Raw genomic sequence first — 17,467 nt, 5'->3', positions numbered from 1 at the left:
GGTGCCACGGGGTCGCAGCTCCGGCGTCCTTTCCACCTGTGAGTGGCCAGCGGACGTGGTCCATCCCCCTCAGGTGGCAGCTCTGAGCCGGCGCTGTGGTGTCCAGCAGCGTGATTTGCAGGTCATCCTGGGAGGCGGTCGTGGAAACGAGCCTTTAGATGCGGCGTCAGTGCCCACGTGAGTGAGGCACGTGTTGTCAGGCCTAAGTGAAGAAATGACTTTGAAAGGTAGCTTTTTTAGAAAATTCCGTGTCTGGGGCGGTTTTAGACTCGCACCCCTACTCGCTTCGTCCAGGGCTTCCTCCATCACACACAGGGACGGCCGGGAGAGCCGGGTTCACTGGGGTCCTGAGCACCCCCTGCGGGCTCTGCATCCTCCCCAGGGGACGGCTGAGGTCCCTGCTCCTTGGACGAGGGGCCCGCAGGTCGGAGCAGCTCATCCAGGCCACCACCCTCCCTGCCGGGTGATTTTTACGTCAGTGGGTTGAGGCTGTATTGATTCCTCTCGGACTTGTGGTGAGAAAGCATTGCAGGATTTCCCCATCAAAGAGACGGCCACAGCTCAGCGATCACTGCAGCATCGTCCACAATAGCCAAGACGTGGAAGCAACGTCAGTGTCCATCAGCGGACGAACAGATGGGCAAAATGTGGTCTGTACGTACAAGAGAAAATTATTCAGCCTTTAGAAAGGAAATCCTGCCGTACGTGACAACATGGGTGAACTTGGAGGACAAGATGTGGAGGAGCCAGTCACAGAAGGACAGACTGCACTGGTCCTTCTTATATGAGGGGCCTAACGTAATCGAGCTCAAGGAAGCAGAGGAGAGAATGGGGGCTGCCGGGGCTGGGGGAGGGGAAGGGGCGAGCGCTGTCAGAGGGGTGTGCAGCGTCAGTTACACACAGTGAGTAAGTTCTAGAGGCCCGCAGTTACCAGTACTGTACTGTCCACTCGGAATCTGTGAGGAGGGTAGGCCTCAAGTTAAATGTCCTCACTACAGGCTTCCCTGGTGGCGCAGTGGTTAGGAATCCGCCTGCCAACGCAGGGGACACGGGTTCGAGCCGTGGCCCGGGAAGATCCCACATGCCTCGGAGCAACTAAGCCCGTGCGTCACAACTACTGGGCCTGCACTCTAGAGCCCGCGAGCCACAACTACTGAGACTGTGAGCCACAACTACTGAAGCCCGTGCGCCTAGAGCCCGTGCTCCGCAGCAAGAGGAGCCACAGCTCGCCTCAACTAGAGAAAGCCCACGCGCAGCAATGAAGACCCAATGCCGCCAAAAATAAATAAATGAAATAAATGTCCTGACTACGATAATGAATAAACCCTTCCTTGTTCCCAAGCAAATTGCTTCAGAAGCAGTGGTCTCAGCCACAGGCTCTTACCTGACCAGCTGACACATGGAGGTCTGCCCAGGCCTCCGTCATCGAGAAAGGGACAGGAACAGGCCATCGCCAAGCTGCACGCGGGTCTGTCTCAGCCCTGGTCCCCGCCAGGGGTGGGGTGTTCACCAAGCCCCCAGCAGCTGCCTGTGCTTCCAGATGGACGGGTCAGCCTAACCTTGGGCCTCTTTATTTCTTTTTTCTTTTAATGTTTATTTGTCAGGCTGTGCTGGGTCTTAGTTGCGGCATGTGGGATCTAGTTCCCTGACCAGGGATCGAAGCCGGGCCCCCTGCGTGGGGAGTGTGGAGCCTTAACTGCTGGAGCACCCGGAAAGTCCCTGTTTCCATCTGCTTTGTAATTCTTGAACAGCTATCAGGGGGTGAAATTCACCCATTTAAAGCATGCAGTCCGGCGGTTTTAGTGTATTCATAGAGTCATGGGCCCATCAGCACAGTCTAATCGTAGAACATTTTCACCCCATAAAGAAGCGGTCACCCCCCCCCCCATTCTGCCCCCTCCCCAGCCCCTGGCAGTCACTATTCTGCCTCCTGTCTCCGTGGCTTTGCCTCTTCTGCACATTTCATGCAAACGGAACCATGCGGTGTGTGGTCGTGTCTGACTCCTCTCACTCGGAGCTCAGCGTTTCCAAGGTTGGTCCACACCGTAGTGCGTGTGCGGCCCGCGTTCCCGCGTCCCTGAGAGACGTCACCCTATATGGATGCGCGCTGCCTGCTCGCGCATCAGTTGGTGCACATCTGGGTGGTTTCCCCTTTGTGAATAACGCTGCCGTGAAGTTTTTGCACAGACGTCTGTCCTCACTTCTCCTGGGCATCTACCTAGTGGTGCAGTTGCTGGGTCCTCTGGTTACTCTGTCTGGAACATAGTTTTCCAGCGCGGCTGCACCTTTTGCGTCCCCACCAGCAGCGTCAGGGGTCCTAGGCACCCTTTCCTCACCAGCACCTGCTATTTACTGTCTGTCCGTTAGATGACAGCGTCCCGGTGCGTGTGACGTGGTTGCCTCGCCGTGGCTTTGGCCTGCACTCTCCCGACGACTGGTGGTGCCGAGCATCTACTCGTGGGCCTGCCGCCCGTCTGTAACTCCTCTTTGGAGACCGTCTGTCCAGGGCCTCTTGTCTTTCCATTCCTCGGGTCTTTTTTCACGCCTTGAGCGCTGGCTGGAAGTCGCCAGGCTAACAGGTTCATCCCGGGGGGGAATTTGCCTCTGTTGACCTGGCCTGCGTCCCCTCAGAGCCCTCTCTGGTCCCTTGATGAAGCTTATGGCGAGCATGTCCTGGAGCTGACCTCTTTATGACCCCTCCTCTGACTGCCCCGAGGGTAGGAGGGACCGCAGTTTGTGGTTCGAGAGTGTTCAGGTATTACCTGAGAGTCGGCCTTCCGTCCAGTCCCCGCCTTGTGTAGAAAAGGAAGTTCAGACGCCAGCATGTGGGGTGGAGCTGTGTGTCCCCCAACTTCCACCTGGGCTGGTGGGGACACTAAGTGGAAGGAGAAGCCAGGCCCCGTGCCGAGTCCCATCCAGTCCCCCACAGCCCTGTGAGGAAGCCACTATTGTCTCCTGTCAACAGGGAAACCGAGGCCCAGGCAGGCAGGCTCAGAGCCCACTGTCTAAACGCTGGGCTGTCCTGCCCCATCAGCCTTCCCTGGCCTCCCTCCCCAAAGGCCAGTCTCCGGAAAACCGATGGCTTGGTGTCCAGCAAACAAAGGACAGGCTGTCTGGTGGGCATCCTGAGCCTGGGAGCCATACTTCCTGGTCTGAGGCCACCCTCCTCGGGCGCCTGGCCGTGGTGGGTGTGATGCTGGCTGGCTGTGGGCCTGCAGCCTCCCTTTCCTGCTCTGCTGGGGACTGAACGTGTGCTGTCCAGTCAGTGCACAGCACCTGTGAGAACTGCAGTCGGACATGACGATAAAGGTATCCACCTAAACTCTTGTAAAGAGTAACGTGGGTAAGAGTTACAGTGCTTAACGTACATAAACTGAGGACCCCTTTGTAGCCCGACGAGGACCCTAGTTTATTTGTCTATTTCTGTGTTTTTAAGCTTCCTCTGAAACTTTCCACAGAGCCCCGGGCTCAGTGTGTTGGGCTGAGATTGGAACTCCACCACTTTTTATCTGTGCTTTGGGAATGATAATAGCACTAACTCAAGTCGCCTGAGAAGTAGATGACATAACGTATGTAATTTACATAGCAGAGCACGTGGTATCCTGTCGGTATTCAATGACTTGTAGTTGTTGATGATAATAGTAATATAATGCGGATGGTGTATTCTCTTAATAAGCGAATGCTTTGCTCACCATGCCATCCTATGGGCCATTTGATTTTTAAGAAAAGCGAAGATCTGATTTTTAAGAAAAAACGTTTTAAATTAAGTCCTATAGATATGTTGGTCAGAAAAACTTCCACCTAAAACGGGTTCCCTCCTCCATCTCTTCTGCGTTCATTTGACTTCTCCCCTGACTTTTGCTTAGAGAAGCGTCATTAGAATTTCAGAAAACTTAATTTTAAACATAAACATAAACCATCAAAACTCATTTCTAGCCGAAAATGCCAGTCGGGCTGATACCATACAGCCCTGCCCACGTCAGGGAGCGGGGGGGGGGGGGCCCGGCCCGGAGTGCGGTGGTCTGCACCTCGCCGACGTCCCTCCCTGTGTGTCCTCAGAGCTGGTCATGCTTCTGGAGTGGTGGTCATGCACGGAGTGCACCCTGTTCACCGACCAGGCCACGGTGGGCCACTTCGGGAAGGAGCATGTGGTCATCATCCTGAACCACAACTTCGAAATCGACTTCCTCTGTGGGTGGACCATGTGTGAGCGCTTTGGCGTGCTGGGGGTGAGCGATGTGGGGTTCCCGGGAGGGAGTGGGCTGCGAGACGCGGGGGTCGCAGGAGGGTGGGGTAAGTGACATGGGGTCCCAGGGAGGTGCTGGCATGGCTCCCTGGGGTCTGGCCTTCCCTCTGGTTTAGCCCCTGGTCCCTGCAAGCTAGGAGTCCCAGCATGGCTGACCGCAGGGCACCTGGGACTGCAGGCTGCCCCCAGCTGCCCCAGGGCTTACTCATGAGACCAGGTGTTACTGCGTTTCCTCTCCTTCCTCCCCCGGTTGGCTCAGCTGCCTCAGATGAGACAGGATGAGGGGTCCCCTGCGGTGGAAGCGCAGTGTGTGGCGGCCCTGGCATCTTCCTTGGGGAGCCCCGGGCCTGGCGGCCAGCGCAACCTCTAGGTCTTTGGCTCCCGTGCTGCCCGCCTGCCCGCGGTTTCCCCATCTGGTGGCGCCTGCACTCTGGGTCCATGCTTACCTAGAGCGTCACACTCAGAGGCAGGGTCTCTCGAGGACAGCCAGTCCTGGGGGCGGCCTGCGGGGGCGTGCCCTCGGGGACCTTGTGGTCCTGATGCGCCAGCTGCTCTGCCCTCCCCCCAGAGTTCCAAAGTCCTCGCTAAAAGGGAGCTGCTTTACGTGCCCCTCATCGGCTGGACGTGGTACTTCCTGGAGATCGTGTTCTGCAAACGGAAATGGGAGGAAGACCGGGATGCCGTCATCAAAGGGCTGAGGCGCCTGGCTGACTACCCCGAATACGTGTGGGTGAGTGAGGGGTGAAGCCACACGGACCGTGTTGTCTTGAGTCTCGGGCGCAGCCTGAGTTCTTAGTGGTGAGCCGGCAAGAGCCTCTGAGCACCAGGGAAGCTGTCTGAGGAGGGCGGGGCCCCGCCGCTCTGAGCCTGCAGGCTTGGGAACCCCTCTTGGACCACCTGCTTCCACCTGCCCCAGGTGCCGCCACGCCAGGGGCACCGCCGCCCCTCACACCTGGCCCCACTCAGAGCAGAGCCTGCGCGGCTGAGCCGGGGCTCCCTGGAGACGTTAGCGTTCCGCCGAGTCGGGGCTCAGGACAAGCCCTCGTGGGCTATAGTTCTGTGGGTCGACGTGGACTTCAGTTGCTAGAAGGTTTGCGCTGCACTTAAAAGGGCAGGGCAGGGCCCTGGGGGGCGGGGCTCTGGTGGTCCTTTCTGAGCCCCTGGATGGAGTTTGATGGACAGCCATCTGAAGTGATCGGTATCGATCGGTTTGCATATCAGTTCCGGTCTCTGACGGCAGTTCCTTATTTGGTGTCTGTAACTCACCAAGGCAAAGGGATAGAAGACTTTGTTTTCCACTCGCCATCGGAAGGCTGCTGCCTAGGGATACCTTGTCTCACTCTCTCCGGGAAGTGTCTTTTCATTCCCTGAGAACAGGTGCAGGGCTGTTGCTGTCTGTGAAGGAGTCGTGTGCACAGTGTGATTGCGGCATCTCTGGTCATGCCCCGCTCTGGTCGCTGGGGGGCGACATTTCCACAAGACTTTGCCGCCAGGCGGGGGCACGTACACGGGCGATAAGGAGCCTGTCGGGCTCCAGTCCCGGTCGCCAGCACCGCACTGACCTCCGTCCCCTGTCTGTGTCTTAGTTTCTCCTGTACTGTGAGGGCACGCGCTTCACGGAGAAGAAGCATCGGGTCAGCATGGAGGTGGCCGCCTCCAAGGGGCTGCCCGTCCTCAAGTACCACCTGCTGCCTCGGACCAAGGGCTTCACCACCGCGGTCCAGTGCCTCCGTGGGACAGGTAAGAGCCACCCGCTGGGACTGTCTCCAGCCCGGGCTCCAAGCAAAGCAAGACGTGAAGTCAGTGATTTGCCAAAAACCAGATCAGTGAGTTCCGTGTGAAATACAGGATGCCAGTGGCGTTAAAGGGAGAACTGAGTACTCAGATTTACATGTTGTAAGATTCTCGTATCATTTTTTGAGATGATAAAATACTAGTTAGTGGAAAACAACTAAAATGATAATAAAAAAGGTATATAACTGAAAACCTTATAAAGGAAAAAATATATATCCAGTTAATCCAAAAGGAAGGCAAGATGAAAGGGACAAAGGACAGGATGGATAGGAAACGGTCGCTTTAAACACGAACGTGCCCGTAAGTACGGTAGATGTGACTCAACTAGATGCCCCAATAAGAGAGGAGAAGTGGCAAATGGAGCAATCCAGGTCAGGAGCCGCAGTGGCCCTGCTGCAGGATGTCAGCTGGCACCTGTCACCCTCTGCCCCTCTCCCTGCAGTCGCAGCTGTCTACGACGTCACACTGAACTTCCGAGGAAACAAGAACCCGTCTTTGCTGGGGATCCTCTACGGGAAGAAGTACGAGGCGGACATGTGTGTGAGGTGAGCAGACAGGTGCCCACAGGGGCGGGGTCGGCAGGTGGGTGGGACTGGGTCCAGCTCCTCCCACCTCCTGGCTGCCTCCCGGCGGCCCCCATGTGGAGGTGGCCGGCATTCCACCCTCCAGGGCGGGCACACGGTGGGGACAGTACAGAGCAAAGGAGTGGGTGCGACTTACAGGAGGAATGTTCCAGAAGCTCCTCCCAGTGGAGGGAGCAGAGGCTTTTTGGAGGAGGCTTCTGAGCTAAAACTTGGACAGCAAGTAGGACTTTAATAGACAGGAGAAGGACAAGCTGTCCCCGCCTGAATGGGATGCACACGTGTCCCCCTTTTCATGGTGTACAGCCACGCAGACCACCTGGGAGAGAAGGTGGGGTCAGGGCCACATGCTGGGCTTCGGGCTCCTGGCTGCCTGGTCTGAGCTGGGAGGTTCCACCCAGCCAGCCTCCACCCCATTGGCTCGCTGGGAGGTTCCACCCCGCCAGCCTCCACCCCATTGGCTCAGAGGCAGCCCCGCCCGCACTGAACTGGTGAACGCAGGGCAGCTCTGGATGGCCCCCGTGGGACACCCGAGGACGCCCCAGAAGAGAGACTCAGCCCGAGGAGGGGCCCCACATGGCCCTTAAAATGTCCCCAGGTTATCGGAAGCTATTCCCGTTGGTCTGTGCGGTGAGCATTTATTGCTTGTCTGCTCTATGCACAGTAAGGGGGAAGAGGGATCAGAGAGAAGGGAGCTTCTGAAAGGATTCACTGCTGCAGAGGCAGAAACCTGCTCGGCGGGCGGGGCTCCAGGCGCCACTCTGGGAGCAGAGGAAGGGAAATGACAAAGTGACCGTCTTTCTCTCCAGTTTGTTGGGCCATAATGGGAGAGGCCACCTGCACCCTGTCCTCCCACCTCCGGGGAAGCCCTTGTGGCTGACTCCGCCCCCTCCCCGCCCCCCCACGGTGCTGACCTTTCACCCCTGATAGAAACCGGCATCTCTCTGAGCTGATCAGTGCAGGGTCTCCCTCCCCAGGAACATTACGGCCTGACGCTGCACTGCTTATGGAGTGACTTTTGCTGGCACTGGTGGCTTTGGCCCAGAGGGGCAGGGATCTCAGGGTCAGAGGGGAACAGAATCCCTTTGGGGTTCCATCCCGAGTGACTCGTGGTCTTTGTGAAATGTCCAGACGTCCAGGGCCACCGGCAGAGCCTGAGGCTCCACTGGGAGAGCGGGCTCCAGGTCTGTAACACAAGGTCAAGGGCAGGAACTAGGGCTGTGGCCGGAGGTCGCTGTGTCTCTCCGCCACGCCACGCTCCGATGCTCCGTGTTTTTTGCCTGGTGAAGAGAAGATGATCCACCCAGAAGCCTTTTTACCTTAAAGCACAGCCCGGGGGCTGCTCTGTTCGTTAAGTGGCGCTCTGACCTGATTCCAGCTCCAGGCCTAATTCCAGGCAGGCCTTCCGGGTCCACGTGTTGTCTGGGTCATCCTGTTTGCACTCGCCAGTCTCCTTTTTCACTCACATGTGCCCAGAAAGGCAGGACGTTCCTGTGTGTATAAACCACATAGCCCCGTCCCTGTGTCGGCCCCGTGTCGGCCACTGACCGCCACCGACTTGGTGTCCATCCTGGTTACTCTGACCCGAGGAGGCTCTGACCGGCCCTCTTTCTTGAGAGCTTGAGCCAGGACAAGTTTAAAAAAAAATACCACTCAGTTCTGCTGCCCCAGTGTAGGAAGTTTCCAGGAATAATTTTGTGGAGATAAACAGGAAGCTGGGTGGCTTTTTCCCTCTGACGTTCACAGAGGACTAGCTCAAAGTCGCTGTGGGGTCTCTCATTCCATCCCGGGATCAAGGGAGAGCCCAGGACCCTTGCCCTTAGCTCTCTAGAACCCCTGGCCGGGGGCTGACCACTGGTGGCCAACAGGGAACGGGTGATTTTTCTGGGGCCCTGGCTGGTCCCGGTCATCCTCACGGGAGCCCCCAGAGGCAGACCCTGCTCCTGTCCCTGGCTAGGAGGGCTCTGGCAGCCTTAAAGGCCGCCCGCGATCAGAGCTGGTAGGTGGCCCAGCTGGGGGAGCCCGCCTGGTCCAGCTGCAGGCCAATGCTCACACCACCCTCCAGGCTATAGCGCCCCTCCACGTGGGCACCCAGCTCCAGCTGGGGAGGAGTGGTGCTTTAATCTGCTCGTTTTCCCCTTTGTTGCAGAAAATGTGAGGCTATATTTCACCCAATCGTATCTTAATAAATATAGTCTTAGAATTTCTAAAAGTTTCAACTTATTGTTTTGTATTACCAAACGGTGTCTTGAGTAAAAGCAATATCCCAGTGAGTCCAAAACATACCTGTAATCAAAGAAGACAAGGTTCCCGTGACCCGGTGGAGTTGTGCCTCATTTCCCCGGGGGCCTGAGACTGGGCATGGCCGGGGCCTTGGGGACGGTGACTTGAGGCTCTCCTGGGCCCGTGCTGGCAGTTGGGGGCGGCGCCCTCAGAGTGGAGTCAACTCCAGAGTTGTATTTACGTTTTATCTCATCATTTAAAACTCTTATTTTATATATTTCGTCCTGCATATAACAGACATACAACAGAACCTGTATGTGGTAATGTGAAATCAGGGGAGAACAGTCACGTGAGTTTGACACTTTGGGCCGTCCTCCCTCTGTGGACAGACCCCTTCCAACTTCCTTTCCTTCCTGAGACGGCACCTGTGGCAAACCCTTCAAGCGCTACTTCTCACCGTGTACTCCTGGAGGTCCCCAGCACCTTTCGGGTCCACAGAGTTAAACCGTTTTGTTTACTAGGAGGTTCTAAGTCTTCTTGTCTCCTCTGAGCGTACAGCAGAGTCTCCCAGAGGCTGCGTGACATGTGGCCCAGCATCGCTCGGATGACTGGTTGTGTGTGTGCTTGTAAAACTGGGAAGTTTTACAAGATGGATGGTAAAGATGGATCGGTATAACCCACAAAATCCAAAGTTCTCAACTTTTAGAGACAACAAGGTAGGGCTTTGGGCTTTTTCGTGGCGCAGTGGTTAAGAATCCTCCTGCCAATGCAGGGGACATGGGTTCGAGCCCTGGTCCGGGAAGATCCCACACGCAGCAGAGCAACTAAGCCTGTGCTGCACAACTACTGAGCCTGCGCTCTAGAGCCCACGAGCCACAACTACTGAGCCCGTGCGCCACAACTACTGAGCCTGCACTCTAGAGCCTGCGTGCCACAACTACTGAGCCTGTGTGCCACAACTACTGAAGCCCATGCGCCTAGAGCCCGTGCTCCACAACAAAAGAAGCCACCATAATAAGAAGCCTGTGCACCACAACTACGGAGCCTGCGCTCTAGAGCCCGCATGCCACAACTACTGAGCCTGCGCTCTAGAGCCCGCGAGCCACAACTACTGAGCCTGTGTGCCACAACTACTGAGCCTGTGCTCTAGAGCCCACGAGCCACAGCTACTGAGCCTGTGCGCCACAACTACTGAGCCTGCTCTCTAGAGCCCGTGTGCCACAACTACCGAGCCTGTGCGCCACAACTACTGAGCCTGCACTCTAGAGCCTGTGTGCCACAACTACTGAGCCTGTGTGCCACAACTACTGAGCCTGCACTCTAGAGCCCGCAGGCCACAACTACTGAAGCCTGCGCGCCTAGAGCCCGTGCTCCGCAACAAGAGAAGCGGCCGGAATGAAAAGCACCACACCGAAGAGTAGCCCCCGCTCACCGCAACTAGAGAAAGCCCGCGTGCAGCAACGAAGACCCAACGCAGCCAAACATAAATAAATAAAAATAAATTTATTTTAAAAACCAAAAACGTTGAGATCCCTAAAAACATGGAGATTTGCCTCTGGCCGTGGACTTTTCTCGTGGCTCTGCTCTCACCCTGGGCCCCCTGAGGTGGGCAGCCAGCCCCCAGGATGACCGCGGTCCCTTGTTAAATTACTGTTGCTCACACGTGCGCTCGGCGGCCCCTTCTGGCGATCCCGAGGTACTACAGTTGCCGTAGAAAGCGGTCCTTGCCCTCCTTGTGTTACCGGGTAGACGCCTCCCCTCGTGGGGCTGGTAATTCAGCCGGCGATAGGGCTTGTACAGAGGTCAGTGTCATCATTGACGCCAGCCGTTTGTTAACTGAGATTAAAGTTTTGAAATCTCTACTGCTTTTCATACTTGAAGCAAATGGATTTCATTTGTGAAACACAAACTCTTCTTTGCCTCATAACAGACACTCAGCTGTGGTCACTCCCAAAGAAAAAACTATTAAGAAAGACCAAAACTGCTTAATGAACGGTCAGTCTTCCCAACGGAGCTGGGGGCGCAATCTGCTCAGCTCAGTGCTTCTGGGTGTCCCCGGGCGAGGCTTCCGCACTCCCGGGCACATGAAGCACCTCCCGGCCCCTCCGTGGTTCCCTGCAGTCCCACCAGGCACGGGGGAATGCCCGAGAAGTTACTTTGTGTCTTTAGAAATTGAGAGTCAGATTTGAATAGAAAAGGCAGGGCTGACAAGTAACCCTGACGTATAATGATTTATTTTTCCTCTTTTCAGTTTGATGTCATCTGGTAATTCACTTTGCTTTCCATCTTCTTAATAAAACAGGAGATTTCCTCTGGAAGAGATCCCGCTGGATGAAAAGGAAGCGGCTCAGTGGCTTCATAAACTCTACCAGGAGAAGGTAAAGGCGCTCAGCTCTCCCCACACCCACCCTCTTCTCGGGGTCTCACGAAGAGGTTTCAAAGGGGCAGCTAACAGGGCAGGCAGGCAGCACATTGGCTTCCTCCGGAGACAGGAGTGCCGTGCCACTCTCAACTTCTTCTTTCCAATCCTCTTCTTCGTCTTTCATTTTTCCTAACTTTTGAGGAATTAACAAACTAGAGAAAAGTGTAATGGATATCATAATGCTTGTATAACCATTGGCAATAACATTTTATCACATTTGTTTCATTTTTTCATGTAAAGAAATGAGACATATAACACGCATTATGTACGTGTGTATGTGTATATATATGATTTAATAGGTAAGGCCCAATATAGATGATGGGACAGGCTTCTTATGATGACCCCACCCGGTCCCTCCTCCATCCCCCGCAACATGCCTCACCCCCGCCTTTATACTGTGTGTGTAAAGTTTATTTTATACACACAAACGAACAGGACACTAGGTTATCATCTTCAGCAATAGGGGATGCTTGGATAATCAGAAAGTCCTTCTAGTATAAAACACATATCCTTTTAGATGCATTGACAAGTGCTGAAGAAAGTAAGGGAAATCTCTAGGGAGCAAAAGAGGAGGTGGGACTGAAATCCGGGTGGGAAGGCTGTGAGCTGAAGCTCCAGGAGTTTGCTGGTCCACCCAACCTGAAGGCTTGAGTTTTAATGCCTACATGGAAGCAGAGAACAAAGATTTGACCTCACTTGGGGCTGGAAGTTGGAACTGAAGACCCTTATGAAGCTGGGACCCTCTGGGAGTTTTGCCCTCAAGTGGTTAAACTGGAAAATGTAACTGCCAGCATAGGAAGTGACTTTGAAGTTGCCTTCCCCCCGCCCCCGACCCCCGGTCTCTAAACGTCTCCCTGGTAATTCATAATCACAACACTGTCCTCAAACAGCTGTGGGGATTGAAGTTATGCTAACAGCATAGCTCAAAGTATCCGCATAAAAAGTGGTTTTAGGTGAATCTCTCTAGAGCCCCTGAGAAAAGCATATGGAAAACTAGAAGAACATGACTCCAAACCTAAGCTGCCCGAGATTTCTTGAGAAAAATTCTGCTGGAGATGCACTCATAACCAAAACCCACGATGGGCAAGTACAGCAGACAGACAGAAAAATTAAACCCGCCTGAAACTTCAGCTAATGGAACTACCAGGCAGGCTCAAATCAGTATGTTTGAAATGATTAAGCAAAAAAGAAGGGATTGAAAACAGAAGAACAAGACTGATTTAAAAATGAGACAGCTTTGAGAAAAACCAGGTAAGATGTGTAGGCATGAGAAATCTAACTGACGGCAAAATCTTAGTTAACAGATGAGACACAGCTGAAGAGATGATTAGTGAGCTGGCAGGTTTTGAGGACATTACTCAGAATGCGGCACAGAGGAAGTGAAAATGTAAAAAGGAAGTTTAAAAGATCTAGAGGGTAAACAGAGGTCCAGCATGTAACAATTAGGGAGTCCAGAGGAGAAGGTGGGAAGAATGGTGAAGAGCAGTTGTCAGAGATGACCATAAAACTTCTAGAATTGGGGCTCCCCTGGGGGCGCAGTGGTTGGGAGTCCGCCTGCCGATGCAGGGGACACGGGTTCGTGCCCCGGTCCGTGAAGATCCCACATGCCGCGGAGCGGCTGGGCCCGTGAGCCATGGGTGCTGAGCCTGCGCGTCCGGAGCCTGTGCTCCGCAATGGGAGAGGCCACGGCAGTGAGAGGCCCGCGTACCGCAAAAAAAAAAAAAAAAAAACTTCTAGAATTGATGAACATGGGTTTCGTCAGCTTCAAGAAACCCAAGTCTGGAATAGGATAGATACAAAGAATGTGTACAATGTACATATATGTGTGTACACATATGCACACATATACATTATACAAACATACACAAGATAGAGTAAACCCAGAGAGAGAACAAAGAAAGTAAAAATAGCGTAAGTTATTGAAGCACAAAGCAAAGCTACAGAAGAGTGAATCTACTGCACCAAAAGCTTTTCTTTAAAAATATTAATAAAATAGAAAGCCTTGGTCAAGACTGACCCATTAAACAAGAGTGCCGGCATTAATGGGAACGAAAACGGTGACACAACCAAAGAGCAAAGGAGTGAAAGTAACATGAGAGCAGTACGACAGCTTTATGCCCCTACATTTGAAAACTTGGATGAGATGTGTGATTTCCAAGAACAATAGAACTGTCCAGAAGAAAAGGAAACCTAAACAGAAAGGAATAGAGTGTGTGCATCACATGGTGGACGCGCAGAAAGACGTTGTGTGCGCGAGGCTGCAGAAGAGAACGCATCGCTGGATCAGGGTCAAGTTTTAAAAGTTTGAAGGGACTTCCCTGGCGGTCCAGTGGTTAAGAATCCACCTTCCAATGCAGGGGACGTGGGTTCGATCCCTGGTCGGGGAACTAGGATCCCACATACTGTGGGGAAACTAAGCCCGTGTGCTGCAACTACTGAGCCCACGGCGCTCTGGAGCACATGCGCCACAACTAGAGAGAAGCCTGCGCGCTGCTACGAAAGATCCCACGTGTCACAGCTAAGACCCAACGCAGCCAAATAAATAAATATTTTTTTAAAAAAGTTTGAAACTCTTACAAAGAGTGACGTTTGCAATCAACAGTATTTGTTTAGCAGGAAATGAGAAATAACTCAGAAGTGCATTATTAGGAAATAGATACATTATGCATGTGTATTCATTTACCTGTGAGTCAGTTAAAATGAATGAACTGCACATTATCAATCTAAATGAATCTTGAGAAAGTAGGTGTAAAGGAAAGCAGATTGCAACAGGCGTATAATGTGATGCTATTCTCAGAAAATCACCCAGCGCAGGCGCAGTACCGTGCATTAGCGTAGAGGTACCTGCGCACAGGGGTGCAGGTGTAAGCCCTTCCTGGGGATGGAGACCACCCGCTGAAGTGTGATGACTCCTGGCGGGGATGGGACCACAGGCCTTGTCTTCATCTCTAAGGGTTACTTTCTAAAACAACCTGATGCAAATACAGCAAGTGACAGGTTTTGACATAACTGATTTATTTGGGTATTTTCTATTATTTGCTATGTTTTTCCATAATATTGAAACATATACATTTTTTATCGCTTTTCATGTCACTTATATTGTAATTTGCATCAGGGACCGCACTGTGTGTCACGTTCTCCCATTCTGTTTTTAGTGACCATTGTTACATCTTTCAGCGTTGACATAGCTTTAATTCACCCCTTTAGATGCTGTGCTCCACTGTGTGTGTTTCCCTTGTGATGACGCCCCGTTTTGGCTAGTCGTCTTCCTACCTGTGAACCTTTATGAACCATTTATGAACTTTCTGCTGTTCCCCACGCGGCAGGGCACGTGTGGGAGCGTTTCTGCCAGATGTTAACGCTGTGACTGGTGGTAGGAGGCTCTGGTCCCTTGTGAAATGCCTCTAAGTTGTGCTTCAAAGAGCCTGCCCGTTATATCCCCAGCCGAGCACGAGAAGCCCTTTCTCCCCGTCTTGTGAGTAGGGGGTCTGCACCGCCTTCGGCCCCATTGCCCCCTGCCAGGGAATACGCAGACCCTGAAGCAGCCAAACTGGGTGCTCTGGTCCTGCTGTAACACACGTGTTTCCGGAGACACTGACGCCTCTGGTCACTTACCAGTGAGCTCCGGTCGTAACGTGGAAACAGAGCTCGGTGTCACCAAAGGGCCTTGAAGGTCATTCCAGACAGTTTCCCCATTTTGCAGATGTGGGAACTAAGGTTCTGAGGAGGAGGTGACTATCCTCTGGGTGGAACCGTCCCCAGGTCTCCCGGCCTCTGCCCCCCGCTATGCTCCCCCATGCTTGCTGTGCTCACCAGGTGGGGTCGGTGAAGGAAAGGGGCCTGTAATGACAGAGGGCCTGGAGCCCCCGAGGGCTGGGGCGAGGGAGGGACTGGAAAACGGTAAGGGAGGCTGGAGGTGTTGATGGTTTAGGTGGGGTCAGTTTCTCTAAAGTTCCACAATAAGCACGTTCAACAGAGGTTAGAAAGAGGAAAGAGGAGATTGGTGAAGCAAGGCGTCAGGGTTAGGAGAAAGGACGTGATGTCTGAGTGACACAAGCAGCAGTGTGTGTGGCAGGTCCCTCCCCAGGAGAGCGGGTGTGTGTTTTATTCAGGTGATCAAAAGGTCTGTCACAAACTTGGTGCAAATCTGTAAGCACAGTGGACTCTCCTGCGGGGCTAGGTCCTGCCTTCTTGTCTCTGGGTGGCCTCCGGGCCCGGTTCACCTGACCCGTGAGCTCGCCAAGAGCCCCAGGGCGCCCCTGCTTCCCCCCCCCCCCCCCCCCCCCCCGCCCACCGACAGGTGCTCCGGGAGCAGAAGGAGGGCGTGGCCCGTCTGCGTGGGGCAGGTGGTCAGAGCGGAGCTGGCCAAGCGAGCGGGCTTGAAGACGTTCTGGGGCTGCACGGGGGAGGGCCTTCTGGTAGGGGCTCATGTGGTCGCCCGGAGGGTACACACGGGCATAAGGGTCGCAGTGACTCCTGACTGCACAGCACCTGTGGCGCCTGCCCCGTGCCCCGCCGACCAGCAGGGACAGTTGGTGCCTGACCACAAGCTGGAAGAGGCTGTGAGGCTGGGTGTTTGTTAATCCCCCTGCCCTGTTTTTATGTAATACACAACACAGCTGTAGAAAGCTAAATGCAGAAAATAAAATAGAAAAAAAATGAGGACAGGTGAGATTTACTCCCCGGGTAACTCAGGCCGTGTGGGTGTGCAACTTTCCAGACTCCGTCCTAGACAAATACGTAGGCGTACATATTTTCACTTAAGCGGCATTGCGTGGCACTTAACTTCTTCCAGAAAACAAACTATCGTGAGTGTATCTCCTTGTTAGCATGTGACGTGTCGTGGCCACAGAGGAATCTATGTCAGCGTCGCAGTTTCTCAGGCAGCTGGTGCTCGGTGTTGAGCGTGTGTCCCGTTTCCCTGTTGAGGGTGCTCTCATGTCCTCACCCGGTCCTCTGTCCTCCCATAATTAGCCACCAGGACACGGAGGAAGGAGAGGTTCAATAGCTTTCTGTGGGTGACAAAACCAGCGGGGGGTGACGCCAGGCCGCTGGACTCCCAGCAGGTGGTGGCCGCCACCCTCGCCCTGGAGATGTCACAGGAGACAGTGAGGGGCCGGCCGACACCGCAGTCCTGGGTGTTGAAGGTGCGTATCGCGCACCAGGCACCGGCTGATAATTTTCCTAGGAAAGCTGCCCTGTCGAAGGGTTTGTATCTTTCAAGCTTTCGGTAGAGGCCACCGAGGTTCTCCACGAAGGCCATGCGAACTGCATCTCCCACCCGCAGCCTGCATGGCCCGTCCACTTTATTTATAGGTCGAGTCCCTTTTCACTGTGGGGTTGTAACAACAGCACACTGGTCGACTGTTTCAGGATGCGCTGCAGGAGATGTATAACCAGAAGGGCGTGTTTCCGGGGGAGCAGTTCAAACCCGCCCGGCGGCCGTGGACACTCCTGAACTTCCTCTTCTGGGCCACACTTCTCCTGTCTCCTCTCTTCAGTTTTGTCTTAGGCGTCTTTGCCAGTGGGTCTCCTCTTCTGATCCTGACGTTCCTGGGGTTTGTCGGGGCAGGTAATGCACGGGCGCGACGGCGCGGCTTGAGGTTGGGAGTCTTCCATGTGCCGGCTGCGGCGCCCAGGCCTGGAGATGGTCACCTGGGAGCCGGGATGCAACCTGAGCCTTGCCGGCCTCAGAGAGCTGCTCTGGCCACTGAGCCACAGGGCCGTGAAGGCCACAGCCAGATTCCAGGGCCATCTGTCCAGAAAGCTGGCCGGCCATCCGCCCGCCTGGCATCTCCTTCTAAGAGCTGTGTGGGGAGGGCCTGGGCCACCGGTTTGAGCTCGGGCAGTTAGGGGCGTGGGCTGGTGTGATGGGCTGAGGTGCCCAGGACGCTTTCGAGGCCCTGCAGCCCTGAGTGCACTGCTGGGCACCCGGTCCGTCGGGCACCTGGCTGGGCACTACGGCCCTCAGCCCTGGCTGAGAACTGCACCCCGCAGCGGGCGCACACTCCCCCGGGCTGGTGGGGGAGCAGAGCTGGCCGCCTCCCGGGACAGGCTCAGTGGGCAGGGCAGGGAGGGGCGGAGGAGGGGAGAAGGCCGGCCTGCCCCCCCCCCCAGGGAAGTCTGAGGCCGAAGGTCCGCCCGCCCCCATGACGATTTTTCCAGCTTGCCATCAATCGGTCTAACCTCACCTGTTTCCTA

General features: G+C 54.6%; 1 protein-coding gene across 3 annotated transcripts in view; it reads left to right on the top strand.

Moving 5' to 3' along the window:
* AGPAT3 (1-acylglycerol-3-phosphate O-acyltransferase 3) overlaps positions 1-17,467 on the top strand; it is a 95,217-nt gene that overhangs the window by 73,132 nt on the left and 4,618 nt on the right. For 2 of the 3 annotated variants that reach the window (XM_082839143.1, XM_082839144.1), the window contains 6 exons: positions 4,060-4,229; positions 4,815-4,976; positions 5,833-5,986; positions 6,483-6,585; positions 11,147-11,222; positions 16,640-17,153. In XM_082839143.1, the coding sequence (XP_082695269.1) occupies positions 4,060-4,229; positions 4,815-4,976; positions 5,833-5,986; positions 6,483-6,585; positions 11,147-11,222; positions 16,640-17,119 (1,145 nt within the window). In that variant the 3' untranslated portion in view covers positions 17,120-17,153. Of the gene's footprint in view, positions 1-4,059; positions 4,230-4,814; positions 4,977-5,832; positions 5,987-6,482; positions 6,586-11,146; positions 11,223-16,639; positions 17,154-17,467 lie in introns of those variants that run through there. The other variant, XM_082839145.1, reaches the window with a different exon arrangement.

Source organism: Leucopleurus acutus, assembly GCF_964270905.1.
Source record: "Leucopleurus acutus genome assembly, chromosome: 5".
Lineage (NCBI taxonomy): Eukaryota > Metazoa > Chordata > Mammalia > Artiodactyla > Delphinidae > Leucopleurus > Leucopleurus acutus.
The sequence above is the reverse complement of the archived record's forward strand: the minus strand, read 5'-3'. Positions and strand labels throughout refer to the sequence as shown.